This window comes from Ornithorhynchus anatinus, chromosome X2 (assembly GCF_004115215.2).
Source record: "Ornithorhynchus anatinus isolate Pmale09 chromosome X2, mOrnAna1.pri.v4, whole genome shotgun sequence".
Classification (NCBI taxonomy): Eukaryota; Metazoa; Chordata; class Mammalia; order Monotremata; family Ornithorhynchidae; genus Ornithorhynchus; species Ornithorhynchus anatinus.
The window spans coordinates 19,410,453-19,426,524 of NC_041750.1; the positions used below are offsets into that span (position 1 = coordinate 19,410,453).

The 16,072-nt window shown below is 46.7% G+C and overlaps 3 protein-coding genes across 5 annotated transcripts in view; 2 read left to right on the forward strand and 1 right to left on the reverse strand.

The window, feature by feature from the left end:
* TMEFF1 (transmembrane protein with EGF like and two follistatin like domains 1) overlaps positions 1–876 on the forward strand; it is a 43,631-nt gene extending 42,755 nt beyond the window's left edge. The window contains exon 10 of the mRNA XM_007670561.2: positions 43–876. Coding sequence (XP_007668751.2) covers positions 43–127 — 85 coding nt within the window. The 3' untranslated portion in view covers positions 128–876. The remainder of the gene's footprint in view (positions 1–42) is intronic.
* A 73-nt stretch (positions 877–949) lies between these two features.
* Positions 950–7,563, forward strand: CAVIN4 (caveolae associated protein 4). Its single transcript, XM_001513874.5, has 2 exons — positions 950–2,122; positions 4,666–7,563. The coding sequence occupies exons 1-2, from the start codon at positions 1,715–1,717 to the stop codon at positions 5,287–5,289; spliced, it is 1,032 nt and encodes a 343-aa protein (XP_001513924.1). The 5' UTR covers positions 950–1,714; the 3' UTR covers positions 5,290–7,563.
* A 2,905-nt stretch (positions 7,564–10,468) lies between these two features.
* Positions 10,469–16,072, reverse strand: part of LOC100083401 (dynein heavy chain 5, axonemal-like) — a 116,822-nt gene continuing 111,218 nt past the window's right edge. For 2 of the 3 annotated variants that reach the window (XM_029053085.2, XM_029053086.2), the window contains 3 exons: positions 14,306–14,514; positions 11,091–11,312; positions 10,794–11,006 (listed from right to left, as the gene is read on the reverse strand). In XM_029053085.2, the coding sequence (XP_028908918.2) occupies positions 10,794–11,006; positions 11,091–11,312; positions 14,306–14,514 (644 nt within the window). Of the gene's footprint in view, positions 11,007–11,090; positions 11,313–14,305; positions 14,515–16,072 lie in introns of all 3 variants that reach the window. The other variant, XM_029053083.2, reaches the window with a different exon arrangement.

Genomic DNA, 16,072 nt, shown 5'->3' on the forward strand with positions numbered 1-16,072 from the left:
CAAAAATATAAATGTTTTCTTTGGTTTCTATTATTTACACAGAAAATGCCCTAAAAATAATAGAGGACGTCGACAGAAGCAGAACCTAGGCCATTTTACATCTGACACTTCCTCCAGGATGGTTTAAATCGATGATTTTTATACCTACATTGACCATGTGATGTACGTTTTGATCATGTCTTTTTTTAAAGAATGAAAATATTTATTTCAGAGGCCTTATTTTTGGACATTTTTAGTGTAGTAACCGATGGCCTGTTGTATTAGAGAGCATCAGCTCCAACAGTTATGGACTGTCATAGTAGCCTTCCTTTTATGTTTTTGAATACAGAATTTCATTTTATGTGTGTGTATATCACATGGTTACATAACGGGACATAATGTTTTACCAATGAAACGTAATATTTTTGCCAAGATAGTTCCCACAATGGTTGTAGAGTAACCCTCACCCCCATACCCATACTTTCCCCTCCGCACCTAGAAAACTAAGCATGAACTAAAGGTAAAGATGTTTACAGATTACTTTTCGTACAAAACCCCCCTAGAAGACACTGTGTTGAAATAGATATTTAAATGTTTTTGAAAGTTAGTAAATGATTTTTTTAGACACTGCATGAACAGTGGAACTCTATGTGTGTGTAGCTGTAAAATATTTATAAAACGTATGGGCTGGGTCTGAGCACTACCATCTTTGAAAATTTATCCTGACACTTTATTTTTGAAGAGCAAAAATACTCAGAAGTTCCACCATTTGGAAAAGGAGCTGGTAGTGCTAATGGATCAGATCCATAAAAGTAGGTCTTTGTAGACTTAGATATTGTGATGATTGACTTTGAAAAGTGCCATGCAGATTGGAATAAAGCCTGCTTTCTCACTGTTGAACCTGCTGTAATGCTTATTCCTTTTTAAAGAAATTACTTGTTTCAAATGAACACAGAAAATAGAGATTAGGGGTTTGTGACGAAAACCCCCAAAAGGTTACAAGTGTTCTTGCATAGGTATTTATAGAAAAAGAACTCCATCCCAATTAGTTAGCTATATTGATCAATTATCAGTTGGTGTTTGGAAGATCTGAAGAGTGAGTAGGACATATTCAGCTGTTTAGGCTTTTCAAAATTATGCATGCAGTAGAATTTAGTAATTTGTTCGAAATTTAAAAATGCCTTTGACATTTGTTTTGGAAAAGCATGCCATAATGTAAGGTTTTCATGATTCTGCCTTGGTTTTAGTGTGTTTACTTTCTTCTTGCCTAATATTAGCAGCTTAATCATTTAAAGCCAAAGGCAGGTTTTGAGTTAAAACAGTTATTTGCCTTTGAAAGTACAGAACTAGCTGAAATTGCTTAAAGAGAAAAAATTAATGAAATGAAAGCAACAGTACAACTATTGAAATGGCCAGTATGTGAGGTTAACTTTACTGGGCAAAACAAAGAACGTAATTGATATAGTGCACAGCTTTCTCCTTTTTTCCTCCCAACGTTGCTTCCTAATTGGAGAGGCTTCATATTGCAGAAACCATCTGAACAATCATGATGCATATTCGTGGTTAAAAATACTTGACCAATCTCCAGCGATGGAGGTTCCCACCCTTTAAACATTCAAGTGGCCAGCTGTCAAACACAGTTTTTGCTGTCAGTACTGGATTTGTCCCGGGGATCTGAGAACGAATCAGGGAGAGCATTTCGACTGAAGCTTCCTGACTGAAAAGCAGAAGCAAAATGGAGCGCTATGAATCTACCTCAGATGCTAATAAAATCCACTCAAATCGCCTGTCAAGCATTACAGAAGATGAGGAACAAGATGCCGCATTAACCATTGTGACAGTGCTCGATAAAGTAGCCACAGTGGTGGAAGGCGTACGGGAAAGCCAGAAGAGAATAGAAGAAAGACACAGAGAAATGGAAAATGTCATCAAATCAGTTCAGATTGATGTTCTAAAGATTTCTCAGTGTCATAGTAACACTAGTTATGCAGTTGACAAGCTGTTGGAGAAAACCCGTAAAGTTAGTGCTCGTGTTAAAGAAGTGAAGGCCCGGGTGGAGAAGCAGAATTTAAATGTGAGAAAAGTTGAAGCCAAGCAAGAGGAGATGCTGAAAAAAAACAAATTTCGAGTGGTTGTCTTCCAGGTAAGCTTGCACTTAAATACGTTTGGTTTACTGCGAGTTTCTTATAGACATCCGTTGTCTGGTGAACCAGTTTGAAGCTTGAGTGCATTCCTTGCATTATACGATTTAAATTCCTGTATATTCTTTAAACGGTTCTTCATCTCTGAAGAGTTTTCAGCATAAAATCCTCTAGAGGTGGCAAGCGAGCTATAATTAGCACTCTAGGTTTTGGAGCCAATTCATGCCAGGCGAGCCGTGGATCAGCAAGCACTGACTCTTGCCCCTGTGAAAGGTAATATGTCCCACTGGCCGTGCCTGCCACTCATCCGACCTGGGATTGATTTGGCCATATTAGGCACTGACCCTTAAAGTGAAGCTCAAATGCACCAAACCTGCAGAATAGTTTTTCTTGTAGGTCTAATTTATTGAAAATGAGTCGACCACAACGTGAATAGAGGGTCATTCTGCTATGGGGGCAAGACCTTCAGACTGGGACTTCCAGGGGCAGAACCCAAAAGGCAGAAGGCAGAAAAGCAGAAATAGAGCCAGACACCAAGAGAGAAATAAATAGAGGGAGGCAGAGATGGAGCGACAGAACAGTCAGAGACAGACAGAAAGTGTCAGAGCCAGGCAAATGCAGGAGGACAGGGAGAGGCAGACATTTAAAGATTGAGAGATTGAAAAATCTCAGGGCAGCACACGCACACAGATGTAGGCGACACCACACAAACACATACCAGGCATGAGAAGCAGCAGGACCTAGTGGAAAGAGCCCAGGCCCGGGAGTCGGGAGACCTGGGTTCTGATCCCAACTTGTCGCCATGTGGCCCTGCACACATTTAACTTCTCTGTGCTTCGGTTTCCTCATCTGTAGAACGGATTTAAATACCTGCTGTCCTTCCCTGCGCTGTGCTAAGTGCTGGGGTACACAGTCTGGTCTAATTATCACGTATCTACCCCAGCAGTTTGCACAGTGCTTGGCATGTAGTAAGTACTTAACAAATCCCACAGTTACTATTCATTATTGCTTATACTGGACAGAGCAGTAGGAGAGCAGATTATGGTTCTTTTCTGCACAATTTCAGTCAGGTTTCCTAACACTAAAACAGGTTGAAATTTTTTTACTCAGGATGAGACTTCAGAGGATTAGGTACTTGTGTGCAGTCTCGTCCTCAAATCCCTTTCACACATCCTAACTGCCTGTTCCTGGGTTTCATTGCTTTTATCGAAGCATTTGGCTCCTTTTTCTTTCCTCCTGCCAGCCCACGCCTCTCTATCTCCATCACAGCCCTCTCCCTCCCCTTGGGTCCCTGTAGAGCTGACCAATGTTGAATGTGCTTAGTACAGTGCTTGGCACAAAATAAATACTCAGTAAATAAAATTGATTGATCAATGAAGCCCCAGGGTCAAACTCACTTTGATCTGAATTCCTGTTGGCAGTGAGGGTATTCTTCTCTCCAGGATTCCCAAGACCACAACCCAATTGCCAGCTCCTTCCTAAACCTCCCATCCCTGTCTCTCCCATCAGTGACCCACGCAGCCTGCCTCAGTGACAAAACAAAGCCTGTCAGCTGAGAACCATATCAGCTCCCATCCTCCCCTCAGATTGCTGTTCTTATGTATTTCAATCAATCAATCTATTTATTGAGTGCTTACCTTGTGCAGAGCACTGTACTAAGTGCTTGGGAGAGTACAGTGCAACAGAGTTGGTAGACACATTCCTTGTCCACAACAAGCGTACAGACTAGACGGGAAGAAAAGTGCTATAAATACATTACAGATAGATATGTAAGTTCTGGATTTCTCTTCTTTCCCTTACCTGAGTACAAATAGTAGACGCCACCCCCAGACAGCCCCCCTCTTACCCCCCCGCCCTGCCCCAGCTAAGAGGCCAACCTTGAGCAGGAGTTCTATTGCAGTTACATCCTCCTGGTTCTTGGAGCTGCAGCACTGGGTGACCATTTTCCATATGAATGGAGGAAGCAGCTGGACAGCCCCTTAGCTAGCCCAGCTGCTAAGGGAGGAGGGTGGTGTACAGTCTGGCAGGCGGATGCCCCCGGGACCAGAACCACCGCTCAGGATCCACAGGAAGCTCAGTGCTGACCTCAGCACCTGTTCCTCTCCTGCAAAACCTTTGTCCCTCCAGCTGGGACCCTCCTAGTGCTTGACCATCCTCTCCACCCGAGCCACAGGGCAGCTGACTGACTCCTTTGGCAGTCATTTCTCACAGGACCCCTGGCTCAGAGCAGATGGGGCATGCCTGACCAAAGACAAAAGCCCAGGGCAAACTTCTATTATTCCTTGCTGGGAGTCACTTCTGCTCAGTCCTATTCAAGGGCTGAGCCTGAAGCAGACCTCACTCTGGGGTTTGGAAGTTGTAAGGATGGATCTTTGGAACGTTACTCGGTAGTTATTTTGGAAATGTTTCCAGAAATGTCCCCTAGGAATGCCACTCAGTAGCTCCTTTGTAAAGAACCGTGTGAGGCTACAGAAATATTTTATTTACTAATGAGACCTTGTTAATTTCAAAGCTAAAAATGATGCCACGGTATTCTCTCTGACAGGAAGAGATGCAGTGCCCTACTTCGCTGTCTGTGGTTAAGGAGAGGACACTAGCTGGGAACTTAGAAGATGACGAATTCTGTTTCCCAGATGATCTGTCTTCTGATGAAGAGTACCACATAGAAGAAAGTAGAACCTCGAAATTTCGCAAGTCGGGCATGAGACGCATTGCCAATCTCAAAAAGGCATTTTCAAAGGAAAACATGCAGAAAACAAGGCAGAATTTTGACAAGAAGGTGAATCGAATTAGAACAAGGATTGTGACTCCTGAGCGGAGAGAGAGGGTGCGGCAGTCCGGAGAAAGGCTGAGGCAGTCTGGGGAAAGATTGAAGAAATCCATTTCTAAAGCAGCTCCAAACAAGGACACCTTCAAGATGTATATTCATAAGAAAGAGAAAGAGCGGACCGGCGCCGAGGGCCAAGAAGGCCTGCACGAAAAGGGGGTGGATGCCGCAGCTGAACCCGCAAGGGAGACCAACACTGATGTCCTGACTCCACTAGACAGAGAACGGGCCAGAGAAGCGGGAGAGGAACCTGAGGCCTCCGAGGAAAAAATCACCCTGAAACCCCAGACCGAACCGGGAGAGGCTGAAGTGCTTTTACTGGATTTAAAGCAGTCAGCATAAACGGGCTTGGGGGCAGGAGGGTGGAGGTGTTGTGATAGCGGTAGAAAGCCTATGGAGTTTTCGCATAGTAGTGCAGTTTTACGGAGAAAAATAGTTTAAGTGGCATGTAGAAAAGAGTATTGATAGTACTAACTATGTCACTGTGCATTTCAGAGCTCTAGTTCCCTATCTCTAGTTGGATGGTGGCCCAGTACTAATTTTTCCCAGCACCACTTGTTTTCCCTTGTGGAGAACATGCAGCTACAACCCCTGAGGCCTGAAGGCTTGAAGGATTTCCTTATGGCAGCTCTTTCTAAGGGGGCGGGATCGAGGGAGAGAGGTGACAGGACACGATCCTTGCTGCTGGCCAGTTGGTCTGCAGCCACTAGTAGTAGCCAAGGATTTCTCTGGTTTATCCCACTCGAGCCTTGTTAGTGCTAGAAACAAGGGGACGGATGAGTGGGGCATTGGTCGGATTAATATGGAGGAACAAGGCTGCCAGTGGGATAAATAGTTCATCCATTGGCATCGGAAAAATCACTGGGAGAGTTCCAAGTCTAATAGAAAGTAGCAGGGATAAAGTAATCGAAGCAAAGCTTTGGCCAGACTCTTCCCTCAATGGGCCCCATAGCCATAGGCCGGTGTCACCCAGGGCCCATCCCTGAGCTTCACTGTGCATTGCAGGAGGCCAGATGGATCTTTCCAGTCATGGCCCAGTCAGGAGAACCAGACAGGGAGATGTGGAGAGATCTTAACCTATTCTGTACCTGGGAGACTCCAGAACAGGGATTGGGTGCTTTCTCCCAGATCCCCCAGCTCCAAACTCGGAGTTTAAGTCTACGCGCTTAGTACAGCGCTCTGCATACAGTAACCGTTCAATAAATACCCTCACTTAATTGAACAGAAGTGGAATAGTGTTCTTCCCCACTGACAACCCGGCGCCTGGAAGGCCCTCCGGAATAGGATGGAAGGGGAGGTGCTTGGTTATAGCACGTTCTCAAGAGTCAAACTCACAATCAACTTCAAAAGCAGAACAAATCTCCCGTTTGCTTTGGAAGTCGTTCCAAGGGTGTCTGGTCTCAACCTTCTGAGACAGGTTCTGGGAAAGAGAAGTTACTTTGGCCAGGGGAAGGATCTGGGGTCACTGGCAGGCAGGGTGCAAGAAACCAGGACCGTTTCTGAGAGCTAGTGGTCTTAGGAGAGCACCCTCAGGGCAAACTAGAATCAGTGCAGAACTGGGTGGGGAGTTTGGGGCATTTTCATGCTCTTGCCCGTCAACCGGCGACCCGTGTTTATTTTCCGAGTGTCCACAAAGAGGAGCTCTAACTCTGTCCGGGCATGAGGTCATGGGCCAGAATAGCGCTGTAAGATGAGACGTGGTAACCACTCCCGTCTGAGACCGCTGTTCCCAGTCTGAGAAGAAGAGTGACTTCATGACTCAGAGAGGGGATTTTGGCTGGGGCTATTGATTTCTTCTTCCCTTTAATAGAAAGTAGCTCTACCACAGAAAAGTAAAGGGGGAGACAGAGTTCCCCATTCCAGTCAGTACAGAGAGGGCAATAACAAGTTGAGGGAGAGGAGTTATGGACTGGGGCAACAGGGAGAGAGTGGGCGTTGGTGTTATTCACAATTGCAAATATGGGAACAGGTTCAGATTTCATTCCCCACCAACAGCATCGGAGGAATCCTTTCCTCACTGCCTGTTTATAAGGTCCCAAACCTTTTCTTTCCGGGAAATTCATGTGAATGGGTAGCTATTCCTAAATCCAAGGGTTTTTCTTTCCCTTCCTAGCCTTAACCAACCTAGATGCCTTCTTATAGACTCCTCTGAACTTAGCATCTTTTCTTTGTAAAGATTCTTGTTACACAATTGGAACACGTGAAATGGAACTGTAATTGGGAACCCAAATGATGCTATGTCGATTGATGGTTTAAAAAGGCCAATTTAAGGACTGCATTTTGAGATCTAGATTTGAGCAAGAACCAATTGGGTGTCTTTTTCTATTGACGTTTGGACATTTTCTCAAGAACTGTAACTAAAAATGTAAAAACTTTCACAGTGCTTGCTGACAGTGCCGAGGGGTAGAAGAACCAAACATACTTTGTTTAAGCAACATGGAGCGTGATGAATGATGAAAGTACATGTGTGACATTGTAACCGTTCTTGGATGGGATTGCCATTTCCAGCTTGAGCAGGATGATTTCATGACTCAGGAAGGCAGAGAGGACATGAGCAGTAAGTGATTTGCACTGTCCTTTACTTCAATAAAAAGCAGTTCTTCCAAAGGAAAACTATTTTGGATATTTTACTCTATTGGAAAGAAACTGCTTGAAAATCCTGTGTGGGACGAGGCCTGCGTCTGCCTCAGGTGAAATTAACAGCACGGCCGAAAGTCACTCGCAAGTCCCCGCTACTTCATTGATCCAGCCACTCCCACTTGACTCCCTCCCCACGTCGGCCAGGTCATTCCCCACATCACAAACAGAGCAGCTGGGCTTCTTGGGAGTGCCGCCTGAGTGACTGGTGTCTTGCTGGGGGACCCCCTGTATGCCATTTGAAGCCCTTCCAAGAGCCCAGAGCCACCCAGGGACCTCTCCAGGGTCAGTTTCCATTTCCCTGCTGGCTCCTCAGCTCCACCGAAGGAAATGCTCATGCAATAATTGCCCACCCCCAACCCCTGAGTCTTCTACTGACTCCCCAAATGGCCCAGGACCCGGTAAGAAGAATCCATTTCCAGACCCTCACCACTCTCCAACGTCTTAACAAAAACAGCAAACACCAAACATTTCCTCTTGAAATTTAAAGTCCTAATCCTGACTTGATTATCTCTGAGACCTTCACCCCATCTGCAGTGTATCCCCTCCCCCAGGATTTCCCTGAAAAACCCCAAGGAACCACTAATTGAGACAGCTACCCTCTCCCCCCCGCAAAGTCCTGTTGCTGTTTTCCAATCTGGGACCCATACAACGAGGTCAGGAGGGGCTGACTGGCTAAGGTGGCACTTGAAGTTCATTATTTCAATTATTTTCCATATCTGCTACATTAATGTACTCCTTTCAGAAGGCCCACCAGGGCATAAACATTTGTGACGTGCATCAGCCACTTATTGCCCTGATTACAACAGTCGCAATCTGTTGTAGGGTATTATGGCTGTTCTCAGCTATTAGGTAATTCGCATACACACATATACTCACATCCCATCACTGACTAATCACTCTCCTCCCCACTCATTCCCTCAACTTCTTCCCACTACCTGTTTCATCACTGGCTTTCCACACCAGCAAGCCATGTACACTCATCTGTTCATTTGAATTACGTTTGTTAGTCTCTGATTCTATTTGCCTCAGGAATCATCTATCTCGGTCCTTGAGTGTTTGTGATTTCGGTGTGTACCCTCACTGGGGTTGGTGCTGGTTGCCATTCTCAAGTGATTATTTATCTCCCACTTTGCTACCTTCCCTGGTGGATGGATGAAAGGGGAAAGGGCTCTTGCTGACCTTTGCTTTCCAGTCATTTTTGGTCTTTGCAGTGTTATATTTGGGCACTTATGTACTTGGAGGCAACTTCTCCTCCCCCTCACCCCGCTCTTTGTTACCTCAACCAAGTGGGCCAGTGGTGGTGGTAACCATCCACCCTTGGGGTCAGCCTGTGTTGATGGTGATGGGGGCTGAGCCCCTGCCCTTAGTCCCATGGGGGTGATGGGTGGTCAGGAAGGATGCTGGGTCACGTGGAGACCCTTGTCTTGGGCACTTGGAACCCATCAGGGCCAGGAGAACTGCCTCAGGAACTGGATCTGGCTGCCTTGAAAATATTCTAGAAAGTGCTGTCTGCCAGGCAGCCGAGCCAATGTCATTGTGAGACTGGAGTGGGTGTAATTAAATCATCATCCCTGAGGCTGAACTTCCTTCCTCCATGTGGTTCCATCATCGCCGAGGCTGAGCTTTCTCCCCCACCACGGCTCCATCATCCCCGAGGCTGAGCTTCCTTCTTCCCCGTAATTCCGTCATCCCTGAGGCTGAGCTTCCTCCCTTGCTGTGGTTCCATCACCGCCAAGGTTGAGCTTTCTCCCTCTCTATGGTTCTGTCGTCCCCGAGGCTGAGCTTCCTCCCCATCCAGGTTTCCGTCATCCCTGAGGCTGAGCTTCCTCCCTCCCTAGGGTCTTCTGGGGTATCCACTCTCGCCTTCTGGGGACCTCGCCCTCCAAGAAAGAATGCTGGAGAGGGTGCTACCAGTGAGTGTGAACCTGTGGGTTCTGTTCTTGTCCCTGAGGAAGTATGGATCAGTTACTTAGAACATATCTGCTTGCTCCAGAGAAACGAACCCGGCCTGAGCCAGAGAGGGCCGGGCCCTGGCCCAGCGTGTGGATCAGGCATGCGTTAGTCACTGAGGGTGGCAGGCGGCAACACCACTCAATGCCATGGAAACATGAAACCCAAGCTGGGCGGCGGCTCCTGGCTGCCTCAGGTGACAACCATTCCTACCGGCTGTTTGCAGGAATGGGGAGGGGCTAGGCGAGGGGGGGATTGCCATTCTCGATTAGGGAGTGAATCCACCCCTACTGGGAAAAGTGATCCTTGACCACAGAGAAGAGCCAGCTGTTCATTCCGTGAAGGAATAGGATGTGACTGGCTTCAAAGTCAGGCCAGGGTGGGAACAAGGGGACTCAGAACGGCCCAGGGTTCCTTGGCCACAATCCAAAGGGTCACACCAGCAGGCCATTCTACCCAAAGCAACAATTTCAATTAAACAATTTTAAAGTAACCCCTACAGAGAAAAAACACTGAAGCCTTTTGAATTTCAGCATGACACTTTGACTATTTAAAATCTTTTCCTCTTACTGGAATTGCTTGACCCTCGGACAGCCTTCTCAGCTCCCCTGTGATCTGCTTGGAGAAGACCGCTAGCCAGCAGTACCGTACACTCTTCCCACACGAACAGTGGCCCAGGCCACTTTCTCCGCTTCTACTTACCATCCAGCCAGGCAACCGGGGGCAGATGTCGTACCCCTTCTTTCTCTAGCTCTGCATAGAGGGGAGGCTGGACAAGGAAGGCAATGGGGTTCTCAAGCTTTAAACAGATGGTTTGCTCAGTGTGCTATTGCCTCTCAGCACTTTGGTGGGCAGCAACACTCTTATAGCAGGATCCTAGAATCTCCTGGGGCTAGGCCTATTTCACCAGCTGCACAGAAGAAACATGATATGCGGTAACTATGAACTTTTAATTTTGTAAAGCAAACTTGGGAACGTTCTCCCAAAGCAGCAATTTTGGATAAACAATTTTCAAATAACCCCCGCCAAAAACAAACTGAAGGCTTTTGAATTTTAGCATGGCACACTATCTGAAAGAAATCTTTTCCTCCTAATAGATTATTTTGCATTATTACTTGGCTATTCTATATGCTACTGTTTGAAAAGGTTGTACATAATTTTGGAGCCTGGCCATATACTAGTTGACCCCGATTCCATATCCTAAGACCCGACCCTAGCACTCGGTCTCCTAAATTTCTTGACCTGACTTCTTCCCCTTATTTCGTATCACAGAGAAGTGCTACTCCTCTTAGAATCCAGTGGTCAGGGTTCTCTGCAGTTTTCAAATCCAGGGAGAAAATGTATGTCAGGTCTGTCCTTTGTGGCTTTTTATACACAGGACAGCTGTACCCACACTCTTCTTTCACTGGAACCGAAGACACGGCGGGGACAGCGTAGACGTGGACCACAGGGAGGTTGGTGAACAGCACCTGAGGGTAAAACAAGGATGCTCAAGGCTCAAGAACCCACCATCTTTAACGAGACCAAAGCTGGGGCCCCAGCACGCCACGAACCTTGGGAGAAGATTCTGTCAGTCTGGAGTTTCTGCGGTCCCACCCTGCTCCTTCAAGGAATAGGCCGTAGATGTAGACACCCCCAGTGTCGGTGGGAGGAGGGGCAGTCACATCCTCCTTCATCATCTTAGTCACAGTGTTGTGCAGGATGACACTGTCGAGAGCCCAGCCTTTCTCCACGTTCATCCGAGTTGTCTCCTGCCGCATCGCTGTCAGGAATCCCTGCATTAGGGTGGAATTCCGGCCTGAAGTTGCAGTGATGGTTAGGGAACTAGGGCTCTGCTGAATTGTGTCTCCAGCCTGGGAAAGCAGTGACTGTGGCCATGCTCCTGTCATCTAGTGGTAAGGGGTCTCACTGCAGTGGAGGGGATCCCAAGGGAGGCCCTAGGAGATGTTCCAGGGGGTTGGCACTGCCAAGGCGGGATGCCCACTGAGCAGAAGTCAGGATCCCCCACAAATGTAGGGCTGAAGAAGGGCCCTGACCCTCCCTGAAGGTTGGGTTCCCTCCCCTCCTCCCCCTCATCCCCGCCTAGTACTATGGGAGTTGGAGGCCTAGAACATCAAGAACTTTCGCTTGGTCAGGTGGCTTTGTGGCTCAGTGAAAAGGGCTTGGGAGACAGAGGTCATGGGTTCTAATCCCAGCTCCACCGCTTGTCAGCTGTGTGACTGTGGGCAAGTCACCACACTTCTCTGTGCCTCAGTTACCTCATCTGTAAAATGGGGATGAAGACTGTGAGCCCTACATGGGACAATCTGATTATCTTGTATCTACCCCAGCGCAGTGAGGTAGAGCAGTGCTTGGCACATAGTAAGCGCTTAACAAATACCAACATTATTATTATTATTGTTATTATTTAGGAAGCTTGGGAAAATTGATGCTGCTGCTTTTCTGGACTTTGGTTTGTGTTGGTGGATTTTATCAGCCTCAGACCATTACAGGATAATGGTAATTTTACATGTATTTGAAGATTTTGCCAGGATCCCATTTGGGTTTTGTTTTCTCCTCAAGAATGACACTGTTGAAATATTCTGAATCACAGGAGATATGGGGTCTGGTGATGACACCATCAGTTTCCCTGTAGCTGGCACGGAGCAGGATTAGAACTCAGGTCTTTTGACTCCCAGGCTTGTGATCTTTCCAGTAGGCCACAGTGCTTCTGCCCCTCAGAGAACAGTTCTGTATGCCTCAGGCAAGGGAGACTGAAGTGGAAGAGCTGAGAGGAAGAGAGAGGTTTGTTTACAAGCTTCTCAGGACTTGGGGGAGCAACTATTTCCCCTCAGCAGCCCTCAGAGGGTCAAGGAGGAAGAAAGCCCTGAGAAAGGAGAACATCTGGCTCGAGCAGAGGGAAAGAAATGCTTAGCGGGCCCCTCCCTCCAGCTGGTGACATGATCTCTCACATGGTGGACACTGCTCTGAGGAAAGTGGTCCCGGAGGCTGGCAAGAGGTTTGGGGTCTCAGTGTATGGATAGAAAGGAAGTGATTGTATGTGAGCATGAAATATGTAGTTCGTAAGAACACTAAAACCTTACCAGGTAAGAGGAGGGCGGTGGAGCTCCTTTGGGTGGAAATTCTAAATTTAAAACAACCAAAATATTCTAATAGTGCTTTATAGACCAGCTGGCCATCATGGAGAAAATTGGCAGGAAATGCTAGATGAAAAGATGGAAGCTGTGAAACTAGGGCAGTTGGTAATTAAGAGAGATTTCAATAATCCTCACACAATAATTCATCAGGAGGAGAAATGGGGGTCAGGTTTTTGGATAGGAGAAATGTCTGTTTTCTGGAACAGCCAGTCCTAGAACTCCCAAGGAATTTGAATATCCTTGATTGAATTTTGAGCATTAGACATAACCTCGTGTTGGAGGCAAATATAAGAAAGGCCCCTCCCTGGTCCATACTTCACTGCTGCCCGGATTATTTTTTAAAAAGGTTGTTCTGCACATGTCTCCCCCCTCCTCAAAACCCCCATTATACATTCCTCTCCACTTCAAACTCCTGACCCCCGGCTTTAAAGCACTCAGTCAGCAAGCGCTCCCTTATCCGCTCTCTTTAGCCAACCTTACACAGATGGAGAGAAACTGGCAGTCGAGAGCAGCACAGCATGTGTCATTCTTACTCGGGAATAGGGGAAGAAGAAAAACAACTAGCCCAGGAGCCTTATTTAAAAGAGACAACAATGAGAAAATACAATCTGTAGCTAGCAGAAAGGACCAAAGCTAATCCAAAAGATTCTTCTAACATATCCCGAGCCAGAAACTAGCTAGAGAATCACTGGGGAGACTTGATGACTGTGGGGCAAAGCGTGCATTTGCGGAGGAAGGGGACAGAGTAAAAAGGCTTAGTGAATCTTTAGCTTGGTCCAGGTGATCAGGGGGACAGAGCAGCTTCTAAATGAAGAAAGATTGGAGAAGTTACAGTTCTTCAGCCTGCAAAGACAGGCTGAAGTGGGACATGATTAAGGATGCCACTTTGCATTTTGAACTTTCAAACCTGGGGTGGAGCACTAAGGGGAAAGGGTTTTAACAGGGAGAGAAAAAAGTGTACGTGTGTGGGGGAAATAGAGGGAAGAGAAAATATGGGTAGGAGAAGAAAGAGAGCAGGAGAGAGGGGGAAAGGAGAGGAGGAAAGAAAAAAGGCGGGGGGGGACTCTGAGGAGCGGCAAACCCCAGAAAGCTCAGCCACCCAGCTTGTTCGACTGGCTGCTTTCCTTGGGCTCTTCCTGGCCTGACTGGAAGGGCTGTCCTGCTAGATGGCTGGACTCTCTGTTCTGGTACTCCTCCATTCCCCAGTCATCCCCTCTGGGAGTCAGCCAAATGAAACAACGTGGCCTAATGGATAGAACACGGGCCTGGAAGTCAGGAGAACCTGCGGTCTAATCCCAACTCTGCTGCTTGTCTGCTGTGTGACTTTGAGTAAGTCACTTCACTTCTCTGGGCCTCACTTACCTCATCGGCAAAATGGAGATTAAGACTGTGAACCCTATGTGGTACAGGGACTGTGTCCAATCCAATTACCTTGTATTTTCCCCAGCACTTAGTACAGTGCTTAACAAATACCACAGTTATGATGATGATGATGATGTCTTGCAGCTACCGGGATGGAAGCCGGTGAAGTTTTGCTGGAGTCTTGACCCCATGGTGCTCCCCTTCCTGAAGCATTTATCCCCAAACCAAACCACCAGCTGCCAGCAAGGGGAGATAGGAGGGGGGCTTACTTGGGGATTAAAGAATCCTGCCATCCAGAACTGGCAGGGGCGTCCTCCCAGTAACCAGGTTTGGAACTGCTGGTTTCTCTCAACTAGTTCTGTAAACCAAAATCCCAGGGTAGCTGATTCCCAGGAAATCCTGAGCCATATTTCGGGAATTCTGGCATCGTACAGATGGTCCAAAGCACCTCGAAGATCTTCAGACATGATGATTGTTCCTGAAAGATAAAATGAAAGTGAATTACAAACCCAAGAACCTTTCCAGCTTGCAGACTCGACTCGTGCTTGGATCTGTACCTTTTGGGCCCTTGGTACTCACCCCACCCTCAGCCCCACAGCACTTATGTACATACCCATAACTTATTTATATTAATGTCTGTCTCCTCCCACTTCCAGACTGTAAGCATGTTGAGCATAGGGAATGTGTCCACCAACTCGGTTGTATTGTACACTCCCAAAGGCTTAGTACAGTGCTTGGCACACCATAAGCACTTAATAAATACCATAGGTTGGTTGATTGATTCCAAACTACATTTGGTCTCAAAATAACTTGTTGTCATTGTGGATCATGTTAAATCAAAGTTATTGCCAAAAGTCTGATCACTTCTTGACCAGTAACAATACAGCCAAAATATTTTAGCAGATGATCAGTAGTTACAGCATATCTAATATGAAAAATTTTCTGTTTCTGTCTTAACAATAATAATAATAATAATCATGGTACTGGTTAAGTGCCAAGCACTGTTCTAAGCACTGGTAGATTCAAGTTAATCAGGCTGGACACAGTCTCTGTCCCACATGGGGCGCATACTCTCAATTCCCATTTTACAGATGAGGTAACTGAGGCACAGAGAAGTTTAGTGATTTGCCCAAGGTCACACAGCAGACGTGGCAGAGCTGGTATTAGAACTCAGGTCTGTGCTCTATCTATTAAGCCATGCTGCTTCTCTTGTCTCTGAGTATTTTTATGAATGGCATTACTTTCCAAGACACCAATTTCCTTTTCGGTTCATTCATTCAATCGTATTTATTGAGCGCTTACTGTGTGCAGAGCACTGTACTAAGTGCTTAGCACTGTTCTCTGGGCCATCTCTGTGTGATGAAGACCAGACACCTCAGTGCCAGGGCTCTAAAATAGACTAATTTCTTGTGGGCAAGGAACATGTCTACAAACTTCCTTGTATTGTACTCTCCCGAGAGCCTAGTACAATGCTCTGCACACTAAAAATCCCATTGATAGATTCTTCAAATATGGGTGTACCAATACACTGATCTGAGAAGGTTTAGCTGTAGACTTAGGTATGGGTGTGACTTTACAGTCCTTCATGAATTTACACATGGCACCATGGATGAAGGAGTCACGGGAGGCTGAAAAGGACAAGGAAGGACCCATGGTGCCAACCACGTTTGTATGCACACGAAGCCCGTCCTGGGTTGCAGTTTCATGTTCGCTATTTAAAATGCCTGCCACTGTTTCTGTTTTGGACTCTGATTATCACAGTCTCCTCAAAGCCTCTGCTCAGGAACAGCCAACCCTCTCAATTCACTCCTCAAGTGCCAACCTACTCATTGAACCTCAATCTCGTCTCTCTCACCAGTGACTTCTGGCTCACACCCTCCCTCTGACCTGGAACTCCCACCCCCTTCGTATCAGACAGACCAACACTCTCCCCACCTTCAAAGCCCTGCTGATATCACATCTCTTCCAGGAAGCCTTTCCTGATGAACCTCACATCTCCCCAACCCAGTTCTCTCTCCCTCTGTGTTGCCTATCAC

Bases quoted from the DNA above. Each gene is read 5' to 3' on its own strand.
- CAVIN4 (XM_001513874.5), top strand. From the start codon at position 1,715: ATGGAGCGCTATGAATCTACCTCAGATGCTAATAAAATCCACTCAAAT. The intron at 2,123-4,665 runs GTAAGCTTGCAC...TCTCTCTGACAG, and splicing joins TTCGAGTGGTTGTCTTCCAG to GAAGAGATGCAGTGCCCTAC.